At 34.6% G+C, this 19,630-nt stretch overlaps 2 protein-coding genes and 1 pseudogene across 2 annotated transcripts; 1 reads left to right on the forward strand and 2 right to left on the reverse strand.

Moving 5' to 3' along the window:
- Nucleotides 1-1,431: 1,431 nt before the first annotated feature.
- Nucleotides 1,432-3,459, forward strand: LOC18018017 (11-beta-hydroxysteroid dehydrogenase 1B). Its single transcript, XM_006402012.2, has 6 exons — nucleotides 1,432-1,655; nucleotides 1,752-1,944; nucleotides 2,303-2,388; nucleotides 2,476-2,607; nucleotides 2,693-2,857; nucleotides 2,953-3,459. The coding sequence occupies exons 1-6, from the start codon at nucleotides 1,473-1,475 to the stop codon at nucleotides 3,241-3,243; spliced, it is 1,050 nt and encodes a 349-aa protein (XP_006402075.1). The 5' UTR covers nucleotides 1,432-1,472; the 3' UTR covers nucleotides 3,244-3,459.
- Nucleotides 3,460-3,712: 253 nt separating this feature from the next.
- Nucleotides 3,713-5,313, reverse strand: LOC18018018 (11-beta-hydroxysteroid dehydrogenase-like 4A). The gene is made up of 6 exons (XM_006402013.2): nucleotides 5,131-5,313; nucleotides 4,754-4,946; nucleotides 4,584-4,669; nucleotides 4,356-4,487; nucleotides 4,123-4,251; nucleotides 3,713-4,048 (listed from the first exon to the last, which is right to left on the reverse strand). The coding sequence occupies exons 1-6, from the start codon at nucleotides 5,311-5,313 to the stop codon at nucleotides 3,872-3,874; spliced, it is 900 nt and encodes a 299-aa protein (XP_006402076.1). The 3' UTR covers nucleotides 3,713-3,871.
- Nucleotides 5,314-11,671: 6,358 nt separating this feature from the next.
- On the reverse strand, nucleotides 11,672-13,506 carry LOC112086561 (annotated as a pseudogene).
- Nucleotides 13,507-19,630: the final 6,124 nt, after the last annotated feature.

A 19,630-nucleotide genomic window follows, 5' to 3' on the forward strand; every position in this document is an offset into this window, starting at 1 on the left:
AATATTTAAGATATGCGTTTTTAAAATAAATACAAAAAGTAGACTTCATAATTAGACTTCCTTAGTAGACTTCCGGAGAAGTCTACTGAAGTCTACTTTGATAAGCTAAGTAGCTTAAAAATCAAAACTTCTGATTCAACAATAAATATCGAATGAAATGAAATGAAATTCATTGGGTAGTTCAATCACTTACTAAAAAGCATTTCTAATCAAAATAAAAATAAAAAAATAATTTACAAATTTGCCTAAAACGCGTTTTAAAAAAAACTGCAATAAGTAGACTTCTATAGCAGACTTCAAATGTAGACTGGAGGAGAAATCTACTTTTTCATAGTGAAGTCTACTAAAAAATTCTACTAAAAACAGATTATTTTTGCAATTGACCAATCCGTTGACTTTTTCTTCAGTAGACTTCCGGCCAAAAAGGTTACTTTAGCATTTGACTGATGCATTAACTAACAAAGTAGACTTCTATTGTAGACTTCATGTAAGAGTAGACTTCAAAATAAAGTCTACTTTCGCGATACAGATATAAATATTACCAAAATTGAAGTGTATCGTTACCTATATTGGTTTTGAGTTTGTTTTTAGGTCTCTCATGCACCCAAAATTCTGAATTTGACCAAAAAAAAATAACTCAGGTCTTGATTAAGCTGAAATCACCAAAAATGCATAACCTTTGACATTGTAACTCAGCCCAGAAATTTTAGAGAAGAAATTAAAAAGAATATAGAAGGTTATGAGTGTATGAGCTCTCATATTAACTTATTACAGCTTTAAAATTGGTTGAAAAGCATTTATTCAATTTTTGGGTTGTTCATGGTGGTTGAAGATATTGAAGAATATGGCATTATTGTAATAAAAAAGGTTTTAAGAGGTTTAAGGAGATTTTAGCCAATATTTAAAAAAATCGAAATAATGGGTTTATAATGGCATTTTCGTTAATATCTTAAGTGAGAAAAATAGAATTGTGATAAAATGGCAAAAGTTGAAAAGAGAAAAAAAAATTAATTTCATGTTTGATTTTAAAATTCAGGTTAAATCTGAAACTCTCTTTTTTAGGATTTATATATTGTAAATCAAACGAAAAAAAAATAATCAAACTTAATATTGGGCGCCCACAACATGCCAACCTTTCAAAAAAAAAAACAAAAACTTATTAGCTTATGTATTTCTGGAAACGACAATAACTTTGATGATGGAATGAAGATTGATCTTATCCACTAAAGATCTTAAGAAGACAACGAGTACTCGACGTGCGTTTTCCACATCTTGAGACAACGTGTCGTCTTATTGCCATGCAATGTTGCCACATTTTACCTTCTGATCTTCGTGTCTTCTATCTTCGCCTCATCACCGTTTTGGCCAAAATCCAATATAATTTTATTTTTACCTATATTTATATATAACATGGAAGTGAATGATCGATGAGAGAGTCAATATCATTTATGTGTGTTGTGTTTTGATCGACAATGGAATTAATAAACGATTTCCTTAATCTAACTGCACCTTTCTTCACTTTCTTTGGTCTTTGCTTTTTCTTGCCCCCTTTTTATTTCTTCAAGTTCTTGCAGTCTATTTTCTCAACAATCTTCTCGGAAAATCTTTATGGGAAAGTTGTTCTCATCACTGGTGCTTCCTCCGGCATCGGCGAGGTTTGGTTATAATGCCTTTTATTTTCAAAATTCAGACCTAAGACAATTAATTAGTATATGTTAGGAATATTATTCATTTGAGTGAGTTATTATCAGAATTTGGCATATGAGTACGCAAGTAGAGGTGCATGTTTGGCTTTAACCGCACGAAGGAAGAACCGTCTAGAGGAAGTGGCAGAAATTGCTCGTGAAATCGGATCCCCCAATGTCTTCACCGTTCATGCAGATGTCTCTAAACCTGATGATTGTAGACGAATCGTTGATGAGACCATCACCCATTTTGGTAGACGTAAGTCACCAAAAGACGCATTCGTTCGTGCTCAAAACCATTGTTACCGTTTATAACTTTTGGTCCTTATTCAAAAGAGTAGAAATTAACATATCCAAAGTGGACGGATTTCGTTAATTTTTTAATACACAAAATTATCAAAAAAATTTATTTTCTTTCAAAAATAAAGATTATTAAAAACCTTAGTAAACATTAATTTTTAAAATAAACCAACTCTCCACTTCCATAACCCTTAATCCGTATTATTATTATTTTCCCTAAAATACCATGGTTATCATACAAATCTGTTTTGTTTCCTCTGTTTTTGCCATTCCAAAATTAATGAATACGTTATTTTCTTTTCTTTTTTGTCTTGCAGTGGATCATCTTGTAAATATTGCTGGGATAACACAGATTTCGATGTTCGAGGACGTTGAAGATATAACCAGGACAAAATCTGTTATGGTAATGTTAATTATAATATTTGGTGATTTAACTACCGCTTTAATCAGAGAGACCCATCTTTTTAGTTAAATCTTGTTGTTTTATTAGGATACAAACTTCTGGGGATCAGTTTATACAACTCGTGCTGCGCTTCCATACCTCCGGCAAAGTAACGGTAAGATCGTGGCTATGTCCTCCTCTGCGGCATGGCTAACCGCCCCAAGGATGAGTATTTACAATGTAAGTCAACAACCACTTTCCCTTAGAAAAGTAGCCTCTTAGGACGGACGTTGTGACTAAAAAGTATGCATAATATGTTGATCAGGCAAGCAAAGCAGCTGTGTTGAGCTTCTTTGAGACAATGAGAATTGAGCTTGGCGGCGATGTACACATTACAATCGTCACACCTGGTTTTGTCGAATCCGAGCTCACACAAGGCAAGTACTACTCCGGTGAAGGCGAGTTAGTATTCAACCAAGACATGAGAGACGTAAGTTAAATCTAACTCTTAAAACAGTAGTCTGAGCTCATTGATGAGTAAGAATGGGTTTGTATTTGCTGCTGAATGTTCGTTTGCAAAAATAGGCTCAAATAGGACCAGTTCCAGTAGCATCAGCATCAGGATGTGCCAAGGGGATAGTGAATGGTGTGTGCCGAAAACAGAGATATGTGACCGAACCATCGTGGGTCAAGGTGACCTACCTTTGGAAAGTGTTTTGTCCGGAATTGATTGAGCGAGGTTGCCGATTACTGTTCATGGCCGGACGTGGTATGCCCGAGGAAAGTGCACTCAACAAGAAGCTTCTAGACATTCCTGGTGTACGCAGTGCTCTGTACCCTGATTCTATCAGAACGCCGGAAATCAAGTCGGAGTAGAGTGAGGTCGATGAATGATAAAAAGATCCAATGTATCTTGTGCAATAAGAATATGATGTTATGTCACTTAGAGGCTTGTGTTTGTGGATGGGACTTTTCTCAATGTACATAAGTAGTATGTTACTGTTAGGTTGTGTCTTATAAGAATAAGTAAACCGTGTAATACCAATCATGCACAAAAATCGAATAGAATCGAACCAAAGCAACAAAAATTTTACTGACATTTTATTTTGCATAGTCGTATAAGCACAAACTGAACTAAATTTTGTTTTGAAGCTAAGCCACGTTCCGATTTGGTTACCCTGGTTCATTAATAGAAGCAAATTATAGAAATTTTATAGCATAGTAGAAACGTTCGTTTGTCGTGAATTTTTGTGAACAAATCAAATTATCCGTTATAAAGTCATATAATTTTAACAGAAAAAATTCTGCTATAAAAATATTGGTTGTACGCATTTTTTTTCTTTCAAAAGTTACACATCTTTTTAAATAAAATAACTAAACTGGATGCTACAATTGACCACACAGCTTTGGTGAATGGCTGGCTAAGTTGCTAAACTCCTATATTTTAAATTGTGTTTTGAGATCAATATTTCATTATTTTGCAATTGTTGTATTATACAACTGGTCAGTTCTTATTAGGCTTAGAGATTAGAAGTTCAGGGCAGAGAGTGCTAAGCCAGAAGAGAACCCGGACCCATGACGGCTCTGCCACAAAGGTTTTCCCCCTACAGATTCCGTAAACAACCGCCTTGGCGCACTCTGTTGCTGACTCGATGGCCACAACTTGCGACCACTCTTGTTTCTGCAAAGAGACCAAGTCATAAAAATCGGACAAACACAAATGAAATCTGATGATAGACTGATAGTCCACTATACCTCAGCCAAAAGATCTGGATCGGTATTTCCATTTTCGATTAGACCCGGAAACACGATTGTCACGCCGATTTCTGGACGGAGCTCGATCCTAAGAGTCTCATAGAAGTTTATCATAGCTGCTTTGCTTGCCTGGATCATCAAATGTTACAATCTGTCATAGTTAATCTAACATAGAGAAAAATGGTACAATGTAACGAAACAAACAAAAAATGAAAAGAGGAAGAAGCATTTACAGCATAAATGCTCATCCTTGGCACTCCAGCCCATCCAGCAGGCGATGCCACCGCTACTATCTTCCCTTTGGTTTTTTTCAGATGCGGTATAGCGAAATGCGTTGCGTAGACCGGTCCCCAAAAGTTAGTATTCTGAAACAGTTAATACATGTAAAAATGCTTTAACATATATAAATAATTATAAAAAAAATTATATTACTTGGTTCAATAGTTCTCAGAACTGTATACCATTATGGGAAGAACATCCGAAATTTGCGAGTAGTCTTCGAAAATTTTGGCCTCTGCAATTCCTGCATTGTTCACCAGATGATCCACTAGCACCAAAGTTGATAGGAATTTTTTGTTAGATTTTTATGTTCTTAAAAAAAGAAGCAATAGTAAATGGCGAATTAACTTACGTCTTCCAAAACGAGAGATGGTTTCTTGAACAAAACGTTTACAATCTTCAATGACTGTGACATCACCGCGTACCACAGCAACGTCTGGTGATCCAAGCTTCCGGCACCGGTCAGCCACCACTTGGAGACGATCTTCTCTCCGAGCTACCAATGTTAAGTATGCTCCTCGACGTGCGTACTCATATGCGAGGTGCTTCACCAATACATAATATTAAAAGATTTAACACCATTTTTTTTAATGATAATTAATATACATATTTGAAGTTTCCAACTCAAACTCAATCAGTGTTTCAAAAATTAACCAAATAGAGAAATAAAGCTTTTGCTTCGGTTACACGGATATGTAACTTTGGTTTTATGAGGAAGAACTCACTAACCTCACCGATTCCTGACGAAGATCCGGTGATGACGACTACTTTTCCGGCGACTTTCTCAGTCTCTTTGCATCTTCTTATAAAGCCGAGGAGTTTGAAGAATATTGAAAATGGCATGAACACTACAAGAAACGAAACCGTGACAATAGGAAGAACGATGTTAAGGATCTTGTTGATCATGGCCATATCCTTGACTTTGTGTTTCTCCTTCACATAATTAAGGCTAAGAATCAATATTTTTATAGGAGTTTTCTTCTGTTTAGATGTCAGTATGTCACTGTCTTAGAATCAATATTTTAAGAATTAAGGGCGGCAAACTAAGAGAATCTTCAAATGTTAGTTTGGTATCTTTTACCATGTTTAATTTTTGTCTCACTCAACTTATAATTATAATAAAAAGTTAGAAAATTGACTCGGTATTTGTGAAACCATTTGGCTTATAATTCCAGTTCCATTAGTTTGGTAGATATAAGGTGTGGTCCGGAAGAAGAATAAAGTCTACCCAAAACATCTGAACATTTTATATAGAGAGAGAGGACCCTGAAGAAAAGCATTATTCACATCAAACTGTTTCAAGGGCCAGTCACACGCAACAGCTTGCCAAAGGACAAGACGAATTGTAGCATGTTTAATGACAGGGCTGAATGTGTCATGAAAATCTACTCCAGGCCGTTGATGAAAACCTTTAGCCACAAGACGTACTTTGTACCTATCAACAGAACCATCAGGCAAACGTTTAATCCGAAAAATCCATTTAGAGCCAACAATGTTAGTTGCTAACGATCGATCAACAAGATCAAACGTATCATTGCGAACTATGGCATCAAATTCGGAATTAATGGCACGACGCCATTTTTCATCTTTGAGAGCCTGAATATGAGTCAACGGCTCAATCTCCTGAAGAATAACAGAAAGTCCATATTTAGGATTTGGTTTTCGGATTTTATTTTTGGCCCGAGTCACCATTGGGTGAGTGTTTGTTGTAGCAGGAATAGGCAGAGAGGACTCAACAGGTGATGAGACAGCTATCTCCTCAGGTATAGCGTCAGCAGGGTGAACCGTATCCACATCAACTGGTAAGCTAGCAGGTGAAGGATCAGTACACGGGGTGGAAGTTGAGTTGAGTGGCCGTCGAAAAATAGGAGCTATGGAAGCAGAAGAAGAATCAGAGGGTTGAAAGCTTAAAGGAGAAGAGAAAGAAGAACGGATAAGTAAGGAAAAAGGGAAAACCGATTCATAAAACTCCACATGGCGTGAGACGTAGATCTGAGAGGAAGCAACATCAAGACAAAGGTATGCACTTTGAGTGAGTGAGTACCCCAAGAACACACAAGGTTTGGACTTAGGGCTGAACTTGTTGGTGCCATACGGTTGAATCCATGGGTAGCAAAGACAACCAAAGGTGCGGAGCTTGAAGTAATTAGGCACCGTTCTGAATAATAAATGGAAGGGACTTGAGTTCGCCAAATTTGGAGTGGTGAGACGGTTGATTAGATAAACAGCAGCAGCAAAGGAATACGTCCAATACGTGTTGGGAATTCCAGCTTGAGTGAGAAGGGCAAGCCCTGTTTCAACAATGTGACGATGCCGTCGTTCTGCCATACCATTGTGTTCAGGCGTATGTGGTGGTGTTGTCAAGTGTGAGATGCCATTGACAGAGAGAAATTCTTTGAGAGCAATGAACTCTCCACCATTGTCGGAGTAAAGAGTAGTGATTTTTGTTTTGAATCGGTTTTCCACAAGAGCTTTGAAAAGAGAAAAAATTTGAGCAACTTGAGATTTTCGCTTTAGAGGATAAAACCATATGTATCTTGTGAAGTGATCAACAAAGATAACATAATATTTATAGCCATCAATAGATAAAACGGGAGATGTCCAAACATCAGAGAAAATGACATCAAGTGGACCAGTAGAAGTAAGAGACGAGGTGAAAAAAGGAAGTCTATGACTTTTATTGCACGAACAAGAATTGCAAATTAAAGAAGAAGACAATGGGGAAGACAAAGGTAAAGAAAACTGAGAAATCATATGACGAAGAGTTTGAATGTTTGGATGACCTAATCTGGAGTGCCATCCATAAAATGAGGTTTTAAAACATGGAAAAGCAGAGATGGTGTTTGAAGATGGTGAGAAGGAAGACGGCCACTCGTACACTCCTTCATTGGCCTTGCCGTTGAGAAGTGTTGTCCCCGTTTTGAGATCCTTCACCTGAAATGTGGATGGACAAAGTTGAACCATGACATTATTAGTTTTGCAGAGTTTGTTTACCGAGATGAGATTCTTTTTCATGGTTGGAACACATAAAACATCTCGAAGATAAAGATTACGAGAGTGTAAGGGTAATGAGGTAGAACCGGTGTGGATGATTTGGAGACCCGTTCCGTTGCCGATCATAACATTGTCATTACCCTGATATGGTGAGTGAAGAGACAAATTGCTGAGATCACTAGCAATGTGATGAGAAGCACCACTGTCAAGAAGCCATGGAGAAATATCAGGAGAGTTTCCAGTGGTGTGATGAGCTTGATGTTGCCAATGAGATGGTGGAAGCGGAGCAAATCCTGGTGGTGGACCACGAAGCTGAGTTGTTGGTGGCTGAGTGAACTGATTTGGAGCAGAAAGAAGGTGAAATTGAGGACAACGACGAGCACTATGTCCTTGCACTCCACAGATTTGACATTTACCCAGATATGGTCTTGGAGAACGAAATCCACCACGCCCAGTAGAGTTATTGCCACGAGAAGTAGAGAAACCACCACGAGAGACAGAGTTTGACCGTTGCGGTTGTTGTCGGAATTGTGTTGCATTTGCTGTAACAGGTATAGAGGAGTCACCAGTTTCAGCTGTGGCATTAAGGACGTTTTCTCGGACAATTAATTTTTCGTGTAGCTCATCAATGGTAATTGGAGTATCACGACCATGAACCATCTCGATGATAGCGCGATAATCATCATTGAGACCACCGAGTATATAATCCAAGAGATCTTCGTGATCGAGTGGAGATCCAAGAAGAGCTAATTGATCAGATTTGTCAATGATTCCACGCATGTATTCATTGACAGATTTGTTGCCTTTGTGACTGCGCCTGAGTTGTTGTTTGAGTTGATTCATGTGTCCTCTGGAAGGATTCCCATAGGTGCGAGTGAGAATTTGCCAAAGCTCACGAGAGGTGGTGGCTCTGGCAACGACCGGTTGTATTGATAAGGAGAGAGAGAGCCAATCAACGAGCTAAAAAGCATCTTGTCTTGTCGTTTCCAAGCAGCAAAGTTGGGATTCGGTTGGGACGTTCCAGCGTCGGTCGTTGTTGTTGCAGATGGTGTTTGATCGTCGTCAGCGATAAAGCAATCGAGTTCATGTGCTTCAAGAAGGGCACGAACTTGGATACGCCAGGTAAGAAAATTTGTTGCTGTAAGTTTTGTTATGTTGGACATGTTTAAGGAAATTAATGTACTCCTAGGATCGGAGACATTGAAAACTGGAGCAGGCTCAGTTGAAGAGGACGAAACAGAGTCGTTAGCCATGAACAAAAGGAAGAGAAAGGAAAAAAAAAAGGAGAAATTGGATCAGAAGTGCTCTGATACCATATAGAGATTGTGAATTGTTGAGTTCTTATTATGATGGAGAATGATATTTATAGTTACATCATATCGGAAACCAAAGAGACAAGTCAAAGAACATAGAAATACAAGAAGAACATTAAAGACATTTGAGAGAAACGAAGAGACATCTGAGTGAGACGAAGAGGCAGTCAAAGGAGGATAATTGAGGCCATACTAACATTTTATTGGGGTGGCCATCCGATAATTCATAATCGGTTCGGTGTTCGAAATCACAGCATAGATTCAATTTGGAGTTTTATATCGGTTTGGATTGGTTTGTTTTTTAGTCAGTAATATGGTTTGATTTGGTTCAGGTTTGGATTCGGTTTCGGACAACATTATTATTATAAAAAGTAACTAATTAGTTTTAATGAATATCTTGAAACGTGAAGAAAATACATTTTGGATAACTTTATTTCGGACAACTTTAGTGTTTTTCTTTTTAAATTATCTTTTTATGCTTGTTTAGAGGAATTTTGGTCCTTTTTAAGGCAAGTTTTATACAAAACAAAGAAAAACATGAAGATCTAAAAAATACGATAAAAAAATGTTTTTCGATGGCTCTTTGACTAGCTTTCCGACTGGTTCTCTGACGTTCAAGTCAGAAAACAGTTTAGAAAAAGATCATAAAGTGGCAAATCGGAAAGATGGAAAGAGATTAGAAAACAGAAAAAGAAAGTGGGCCGAGAGTTATTAAGAAAGGATGAGTCTATTTGGACCTGAGTTTAATAGGCTTTTTGAGATGAAAAAGATAAGAAGTATAAGAGTGTTGATGAAAGTGCTTCACGATTTAGGAACTGCCATGGAGTGGAAGTGAGAAAGTGGTCTGAATGATGATTGGAAATGAGAGTGCTAAGCATTGTCAGGTAGCATAAACTTAAAAGTAGCAAAAAGATTGAATCCCTTTCATCTTAGAAAGGGTTTAGTATTTATAGAGTTTTTCCTAACCCGGATTAGTATACCCGATCGGATCTTGGATTGTTGGTTTTGTGGGTTGGTCTGGGATCCAGCTTGATTAGATCCGAATCTTGCTGCTTGCGTAACACTTCTGACGGCCTCACCAACTTTTTTTGGCGTCTTCTGTCTGCATGAGACCGTTCTTTGGCGCATCCTTTCATCCTCAGCATACGAGTTGAGTTCGGCGATCCAGACGCAGTACGGCTTTTGCAGAGCCTCAGCTTTTCTCTGCCTTTCGCGAGTGATCATTATCACTTAACACGTGTAAGCATTAAGTACCAATCTTGTAGGTGGTCTGCTCAAAGTTTATTCCCTAGACCTACTTTGCAAAAGCACAGATATGCAATTGTAGTACAATAGGGGTCGAACCACATAGACGAGAGATTCGCACAATAAACTATCTAGGCTTGAATTACGCTAAGTGAAAACGATGAAAATAACAGCAGCTATAACATCAAACGGTTGTAAAATCAATGAGAAAGAGATAGGCTCAAGGTCTTTCTCAGGAAATCAGATAATGCAGATAAATCGATAAATCAGGGTTCAGGATTAAGCACGGTTCTTGAACTCAAATCACGAAATTATAATTAACCAACTTCCGTTGCGAGAATTATCTAAGTCTAAATCTCAGAATTCCAAATTCCTTTCTAAATCCTAAAGACATAAATCTGCTTTAATGCTCAAGTTCGATATGTTCACAAAGTATCTAAACCAAATTCCTTTGCGAATAGCTACTTTGCTCACCCTATGTTCTTTCCAGTTATTCAATTACACTTCCGTGTCAACCAATTAACCTAAGATCTAAGTTCTAAGTGGCCAGTCCAGAATTAGCTTTAAGAACAACCTATGGTGAAGAACTAAATAGATTATGAACCCTAATTAACCAATCAATCTAACAATTTTTTTTATGAGAACCCTAAACCTAACAAGCAAACTACTCAGACATGGAGATTGAAACAATAAACATGAATGAATAGATTGCAAACGCAGTAAATAGATTAATAAATAAGTATTCGAAATCTTCTCTCTCCGGAACAGAGTTTCAGACTTGTCTCCCCAAAAGCTCTTAAAGTCTCAAAGAACAAAAAGTAAAAGCTCTCTCTCAGAAAATCTAAGGTTTCGATATTGGTGGCTAAAAACCCTAATAAATACTAAAAACCACGTGTTGGACTTCCTTGTAAATATTGGAGACTTCTGGGCCCAAGAGTTTCTTTAAAACTTGGAAAAAATCATGTTTTCCTTATATCTGCGATCGGTGTCGAGCGTCACTCTCCATGGTGTCGAGCGACAGTAAAACACATAATCCATCCTTCACGAATTTGATCCTGTTTTAGCTCCAAAGTACTCCAAAATCACCAATTAAGCTCCAAACGTACCTAAGACCTGTAAATACTCCAAAAGGCTCGAAAAACACTAGAAAGACTCTATAAATAAGACATATACAATGGTCAAAAACCATAAAAACCATGATATATCAGTAGGTTTACAAAGGTATGGACTATCTAATCAGTCAAACTCATATACCAATTGTCGAATGAACAGAAATTTGAATAGTGTTTTCCACTTGAGGAAGTATTCATACCTAATCCGGATCCTTTGATACTTGAACCGGGCTGTTGGGATTGTCTTGCTGATTGATTTCCTCCTTCGGATACTTGTGCGGGTACACTTCTTTATATTCTGATCCTTCCAGAACACTGAACTTAGATGTAAAACATAGAGAAGACAACCTCTCCTCTACCTGACCACTCAGTTCTAGTTCCTGATTTTTTTGTCCCTGATAACGTGGTATGCGCTATCAGATATGAGGAACCAAGGAACAAGTAACTTTTCGCACCGAATCTTCCGAATCTGATGAATTCAAAACCTGATATTATATGCTTAAATCCATTTTAGCCCAAAAGACCCTACCTTACAAAAAATTAATGAACGCCACGATACAAATACGTGATTCGTCCAATTAAATTAATCCGAACAATGTTTACTCCTCAAGGGTTGGATATGTCTTCGATTACACCCTGGCATCCTCTGCACTGAAGTAAATGAAGATCTTTAACGGGCTCTCCCTTACCCGATATCTCTCTTTTAGGTGCAAGAAACTCTCTTTTAAATCACATCGATATAACCAACAAAGTTCTCGAGATGTTCAATTACGAAAATGAGAAGATAGAGAACTTGTCCGAGAACCCCTCCAATGATGGCACAAGCTGGTGGGACTTTTAAATTTCCAGCGACAAGTCTCTCCATTAGACTATCTGGTATATGATTTTCCCCAGCCGACCGTTGCAACATTCGGATTCAAAGGTGAGTGACAAGTTTGCTCTTACTAAGTTTCAAGATTCAATAAAACTGAAACTGTCTCCTGGAGGGAAAATCCAGACGAGACATTAGCTTTCTTATTACTTTACTTCCCCCGCAACATTATGTTCTGGTCAAAGCAAGAAGTCAAGTTTACTTGTACCTCAAAACTTGAAAATGTTAGTTCACATTCCACTATTTCATCAAGCTTTTTCTGCAGCAGGAAAATTTAACAATAGAAAGAGAAATATATCACAGAGTTAAGAACATTATAAATAGAAAAAATGCGATAAAAGACCAAGAAATGAATAAAACAGGATAACTACTTAAAGTTTTGCATTCAACATATATTTCCCCATATGAGCCTCTACCATTCACTATATAGAACGCCATACGTTTTGTTAGCTTCATACATGTCTCATTTCCTGCTTTCTCAAAACAAAGCACATTATAATAAGTGATTTACATAACAACAAAAGACAAAAGCAATTGGAACATCTAACAAAAGGAGGTAACCAGTACCTCAGTAGCACAAGAACTGTAGCCAATAACCACAACATCAAACTTGTTGAAAAGCCAACGCCAAGTGTTGACAAATCACCTGAGATTTGAAGACATAATCTCATCAAGAAAAATTAGTACACAGAGAGACCTTTTCCAACTAAAACATGGACCATTGGGTTAAATACGTTAGGTGAATAACAGAAAAACTCGGCAACGGTTTTGCCTACATAAGCAATTTCATCCGAAAGAATTAAGAAATAAGAAGGCTGCATTAAAAGCTTTCGTTGTCACCAACCAAACATCTAACAGAGTCACACTACCAACTGCTGCCAAAACAATGTTCTTGCAAAACTGTCCAACAAAAGGAACCAAGTAAGAAGATCCATTTACTTGCAGCAGAAAATCTCTAAACAAAAACATCGTCATAAGTATCAGCTACCTCAGCAACAATCCCTTCTATTCGAAATACCAATACATGAGATTTATATACTCCCGCTACATCAAATGGAACCAAGTTCTCAGAGGTATAATATGTTAAGAAGAGTTATTATTACTCTTGACTAGTCTTTTCGTATTTCTCAATTCTCATTGTATTCATGTTCTCATTGACTTGTCTCTTAGTATTCATAAATTATATTCCTATATAAGTTGATCTCATGTACAACTATTACTATGAGAGACTAATAATATTCTTCTTATTCTATTTCTCTCATCATCTCAACATGGTATCAGAGCAGGTTATACTCGAGTTTCGATCTAACAATCAAACTCATTTATCACTTTTCTTTTAAGCCTTTGTGCTTCTATTTATTTTTGTTTTATGTTCTAAGCCAAGTGCTTCTACACTCTAAAATTATTGTTAGCCGCTGCTGCTTTCTTTTTCAAGATTGCTGCCACTGCTCCTGTTCGTCGACCGTCGTTTTTCATTTTCTGTCGACATCATGCTGATGAGTCGGTTTGTTTCGGAAATGGCATCTGCTTTGCCCAACCCCGCTAATGAGTTGCCTTGCTTTGGCACCATCGTGACGACCTCAAGCTTGGTCTCCAACAAACTTTATATCCATTACAGGTCAAGAAGTTTTCCTTTGTGTGTCAAGATTGGTCTTCATAGCTGAAGTCCATCTTGAGGAGGCATGTTAAGAAGAGTTATTATTACTCTAACTAGTCTTTTGGTATTTCACAATTCTCATTGTATTCATGTTCTCTTTGACTTGTCTAGTAGTATTCATAAATTGTATTCCTATATAAATTGATCTCATGTACAACTATTACTATAAGAGAATACTAATATTCTTCTTATTCCATTTCCATCATCTCAACATAATATCCTATTTCATAATTTTGAACATTTATGCTCTACATTACGTATAAAAACTTTTATTTACATTATTAATTTCATTGTGAGCTCAAAACAAGATATGCATTAACAAAATCAACCATATCAATCCACTGATACCAAATTGCTATAAAAAAGTCTATAATGATACTTTTAGCCTCTTTGCTGAATATCCAAACCAAAAATCAGAACCCCTAATCAATTTTGGACTGCTAAATTTAATAATTTAACTTAAAAATCCGAGGAAGAGTTAACTATACTCGCAACCAACTAAGCCACTCATAACAAATCATACAATTTCTGATGCTCGCATTTACTATTTAGAATTTACCGAATGACTTTTGATCTACCTCCTGCTTTTTATTAACGTCATTTAGTGCCAAAATTAATATTTTTCAGGCTAGGATTTTTTTTTGGTGTGGAATACGTGTAGAACTAGCAGATATCAAGTGCTGATAAAGAAGATCATGTAGTTCAAAATATGTGTATGTATTTGAATGGTAAAAAGTGGTATCAAGTAGTGTGACACATATTTTTAAATATTACATAATACAAAAAATTTAAAACTAAATTTATTTAAAAACGAAAATGAAAAAGAACAAATGTATGTTTTACGTAAAACTTTGAAATTGTTTTGACTGACTTTCAATACAAGATATAAAGTATTTAATATATGTTTGAAGACAACAAGTTCATCCTCTGTGTAATTTGGATAGTGAAAACGTATTTGATCCATATATATCTTGTGAATGAACAAATAATTGTAAATAAATAATTGTACGAAATAAATTCTTCCCTATGGTTTTATATTCATCCATTTTTTATTAGAATAATGTTATTATTAAATGTAACTGGTGTCCAAATATATTGGAAATAAAAGAGTAATTAATTCCTAAATATCTCTACTTTGATGGATGGTTGAGATTAAATTTATGGAAATCCTAATGAGGAATTAGGTCCTCTCTCCACCTATAAATATTTGCCATTAGACCATTATATATGCAAGACTTAAGAAAAACAACACCTAAAAGTTCTAGACAAAGAAAGAGAAATCTAATCACCTAGCTTAAGCATTTCATCTTCCATCTAGAAGTTCATCCAGGGAAGATTTTTTTCTCTTTGCAACTATAATTCTATAAACATTTTTATGAATCTATTATGTGGTCATTTAGTTGTTTAAAGATCTTGGGGTTCATGTAAATTTTTTACTTACAATAATATTTGATAAATATTAACAAAATGATTTATGTGTATATTTCTCATATCCCAAAATATCATCGAAATTTGTCAGAAATAAATATAGAAGTAATTTTGATTATTCCTACCACATGCCAGAGGAAGTTTGTATATGGTAGGAATTATCAAAATCACTAGCATATGTATTTTCTGACAAATTACACTAATGTTTTGGGATATGAGAGTTACATATGTATGTAATTTATTTTGTTTAAGGAAGCGTTTTTTACTGTAGCATTGTGTTAATAGTTTTTGAATATTATTTGTTTATTCATGATATACATGAATCAAATACTCTATCAATATCCAAATTACACCGATGATTAACTTGTTAGCTTTCAATACAAGATATAAAGCATATAAATGAATTAAACCCCATTTTGAATAGCTAAACGCTTCATATATGATGTTTACCTGAATCACTTGCAGTCCATTTGCGAGAAAATTAAGGTTAATATATAAAAGATGTGGCGGAGAGGATTATATTATAACATATGCTAGATAACATAATCCAAAATGCTCTGTCTAAAAACATATTGCTCATTTCTAATGGTTGTGATTTTGGTATACTTTTAGGTATGTTAACAGTTATTAGGTTATACACTACAAGAAAACATGCCATATTCCTATAAAATTCTTACGAAATTATTGGTAGGTGAAAATTTTAACCAATTTTCAAAAAAATTATGACGAAATATTTAAATGGTAGGAAAGTAGTAAGTAATTTCCTACAAAAAAAAAATACATCAAAAAATGGTAGGAAATGTTCTACCAAATTCCTTCTAAATGTGAATTCGTACAAATTTTGGTCAAAACTTAATAAGAAATAGGTAGAAATAAACTAAATATTAGGATGGTAAGAAAATCTTTGGAAATTTTTTACTATTTTTCCTACGAAAAAATATATAAAAAATAATAGGAAATTTTCTACTAATTTCCTACCAAACATATATCCGTAGAAACTTTGGTCAGAAATTAGTAAAAAAGACGTTAAAACCTTTTTACCATTTTCCTACCAAATGTCATCTATAGGTACAACTATTCCTGATGCAATGGAAAAAGCCGGAAGTTGATATGCTTAAATGTAATTTTGACGCAAGTTTTAATTTGGAAAACAATCAATCTTCAGCTGGTTGGATCATTCGAAACTACCAAGAAATTCTGGTTTTATGGGGCTCATCGATCATCGGAGCAGCAGCGTCTCCACTTGAAGCGGAAGCAAAAGCTCTTCTAATAGCTATGCAACAAGCTTGGTGCTCAGGATTCAGAAGATTATACTTTCAAGGAGACTGCAAAATTCTTATAGACATCCTTAAAAGAAAATCAGAAAATTATCACATTGAAAATATTTGTTCTGATATTCTTCTTTGGAAACAAAATTTTTCACATTGCATCTTTCTTCATACTTCAAGGGATCTTAATACTCCAGCTCACCTCCTAGCAACAAAAGGACCTCCAAATACTGTTTTTTATTCATCAAAATTGTATCCGCCTTTATGGTTGTCTAATGCTGTATTTTGCAGATTGTAATCCTTATTTTTAATATATAAAATTTGTTTAGCCGGGAAAAAAAATCATCTATAGGTAAAACTTAAAAATTCAGTAGAAATATTTTATAACCTAAATTTATACATGAGAACCTTTCATTTTTCTTAATTTTTTCATTCTAAATGGCCGCCTCTTTTTTTCATCTCTTCAGTTTTTTCTCTTCTTTTTCCCTAAACTTCATTCTTCTTCGTCTCATTTTTTTAGCAAAATCACAAAACTAAGCTTTTGTTATTTTGGTGGAAACAGATGCTGCTGTGTGAGAACGAGATCCGGTGGTGGTGCTCCTTTTGCGGTGCTGTCATGGTGGCTTTTCCTTGTTGTGATTTGAAGGATAATGTCCGGTGAGACTGGTGGTGATAGATCTGGAGTCGCGAGGGCGTCGTAGTGGTGATAGATCTGGAGATTTCGTCCAAGTTCTACTTCGCCTCTGAGATTAGTCGAAAAGCTTGAGGCAATGGTCATGAATCCATGAACGGCGGTGTCTTTTGCGGCCACGAATCCATGAGCGGCGGCGTCTGGGTTGATGGTAACCTTTTGCGGCCATGAATCCATAAGCGGTTGTGTCTCTCCATTGTGTAGGGTTTAGGTTTTTTTTTGTTTTTTTTATTTTTCTTTGGTTTAATTATTTAGTTCAATTGTTTGGTTTAATTGTTGATTTAATTTTCTTATAATTTTAAATTTATTATAGTGTTGTATTTAAATAAACTAATTGTTTTGATTTTGTTGTAAGAAAAAAATTGGTTTATATATAATACAATTCAAATTTATAATTAATATTAATTTGTTAATTTCAAATTTAATTTTCGAAATTAATTTATTTTTGAAATTAATTTAATTACTTTTTTATAATTATCGTAGATAAATCGTAGAAAAAAATTTGTAGAAAAATAGTAGAAATCGTAGGAAATAAGAAGATAAAATATCGTAAGAAAAACTAATCGTAGGATATTAGTAGGAATTTGGTTAAAAGTTTCTGACAAAGTTCTACCAAACTGTCCGTAGTAAATTTCCTACGGACTTTTTCGTAGGAAACTTCCTACGACTTTCCTACCAATAAAATTTCCGACAGCCGATTTTTTATAACTTATTTTCGTAGGTATTGGATAAAAAAAAGTTGTTTCCTACGCTTTAACAACGATATTTGCCGTAGGTTTATAACATGCATTCTTGTAGTGATAAGTACAATATATTATTAACTCAGTATCAGGATTCAAATACAAAATTTAAATCAATGCAAGCATGCAAATTGGAGAAGATACGTTGATCTCTCAATTTTATTTTTATTTTATTTTTGTGTTATGTAATATTTTTACTATAAGAAAAAAGATAACTACTCTAAATGATAAATATTAAAGCACATAAAAATATGTGAATCAAGCTTATTAAGCATATAAAAGCTACAAGTAAAAAAAAAACAGATTGTACAGAATAAGTGCAAATCAAACAGATTAAACATTCCTCTTCTGTATACAACCTCCAATACCAGCATAAACAAAACACTTCTTATATTTTTCTAGCATAGTAGTGATCTTATCCTTCAAAGCTTTACCATTGCATGATTTTGATAATTAACATCCTTAATATCTCATACAAAACCACCATGATGATTATAACCAGTACTGGAATTCTTCTCATAAGCTTGAATTGTCACTCTTATGTCATGGTTTTCTTCTCTTTATAATACCTCATTTGTTTTCTCATTGGATTAAAGACCATATTTACAGTTATGCTCGACGCCTTTCTAAAACATGGTTTCTCGAATTGATGAAATCCCTATTATTATAACTTATAATTATAATTTAATATTGATATATACATTATCATTTCCATGTTCACATAATTACGAGCATGAATGTTTATTTTGCTAAACTTAACAGTCTCTGGAATTTGGCTGAAAAAAAATGCTTTGGTCTTCATGTTAAAGCTCATCATAGTAATTTATGTTGTAAGAAGATATACTGCATAGAAAATCTCTTTTGATGCGCATAGACCTTGTATGCGGTTGATGAGGGATGTTACACTCAACAGTCTCCAAATCCATGATTCTATATACAATCAAAGAAGGCCAAATTATTTTAAGTTGACTTGACAAACTTTAGGAAGGAAACCAATGAAAGTCTTCACTGTCCTGTCTTCAGAGAATTTTGGACACGCTTTGCATATCCCGTTGGTTAGGTTGATTATCACAATTCAACACACACAGAACTTTTTTACTCTTATTATAACTTATATTGATAATTTTAAAATATATATTAATATTATTAATTCAAGTTTGCGTAATTACGAACAAAAATGTCTATTTTGGATATCATGAATGATAATAGCAAGTAAAGATCAGAAATAAATAATTTACATCTTTATAATTTTAATAGAATTATTTCTAATAAATACATAGTGGAAAATTTGATTACCATGTTAGATTTAGATGATTTGAATCATTACATAATCGATATAATTAACTAATACATTATATTTTCAAAGTTTAAATAAAAAATATAATTGTGTCACTCATTTTCAGGAACCAGGATTAATATTTCCAGAAAAATCTCTTCTAAAAAGAATCCTGATTGATGGATACGATTACTGCTAAGACTGTTTTATTAGCAAAGCTCTACGTACTACTCGATGATTGATACAACTAGAGTTGAGACTGCGCTTCGCGCGGATTTTAGTTTATGTTCATGTTATTATATGTTTTATATGTTATTTTTTAAGAAATAATTTGTTGATAATTTTTTTTCTTACTTTAATAGTTTTATTTATAAGTTTGCATTGTGTTAACGTTACCTGTGTTCTGTTAGTTATCCTTACTAGTGTGTCTATATAACAATATATTTTTCTTAATTATGTTATTAACTTCTAAAAATTTTTATTTCGTGTATTTTTATATTATATATGTTACTATTGTGTAATTATAATTATTTAAGTTATTTTTATTTTTCTTAATTTATACTCTCTGCAACTCTTTTATTTTTAATCAGCTATTATTACAAATTATTAAACAACTAATTCATCATATTTGTCT

The sequence above is a fragment of the Eutrema salsugineum genome, unplaced genomic scaffold (genome assembly GCF_000478725.1).
Source record: "Eutrema salsugineum unplaced genomic scaffold, Eutsalg1_0 scaffold_2, whole genome shotgun sequence".
Classification (NCBI taxonomy): Eukaryota; Viridiplantae; Streptophyta; class Magnoliopsida; order Brassicales; family Brassicaceae; genus Eutrema; species Eutrema salsugineum.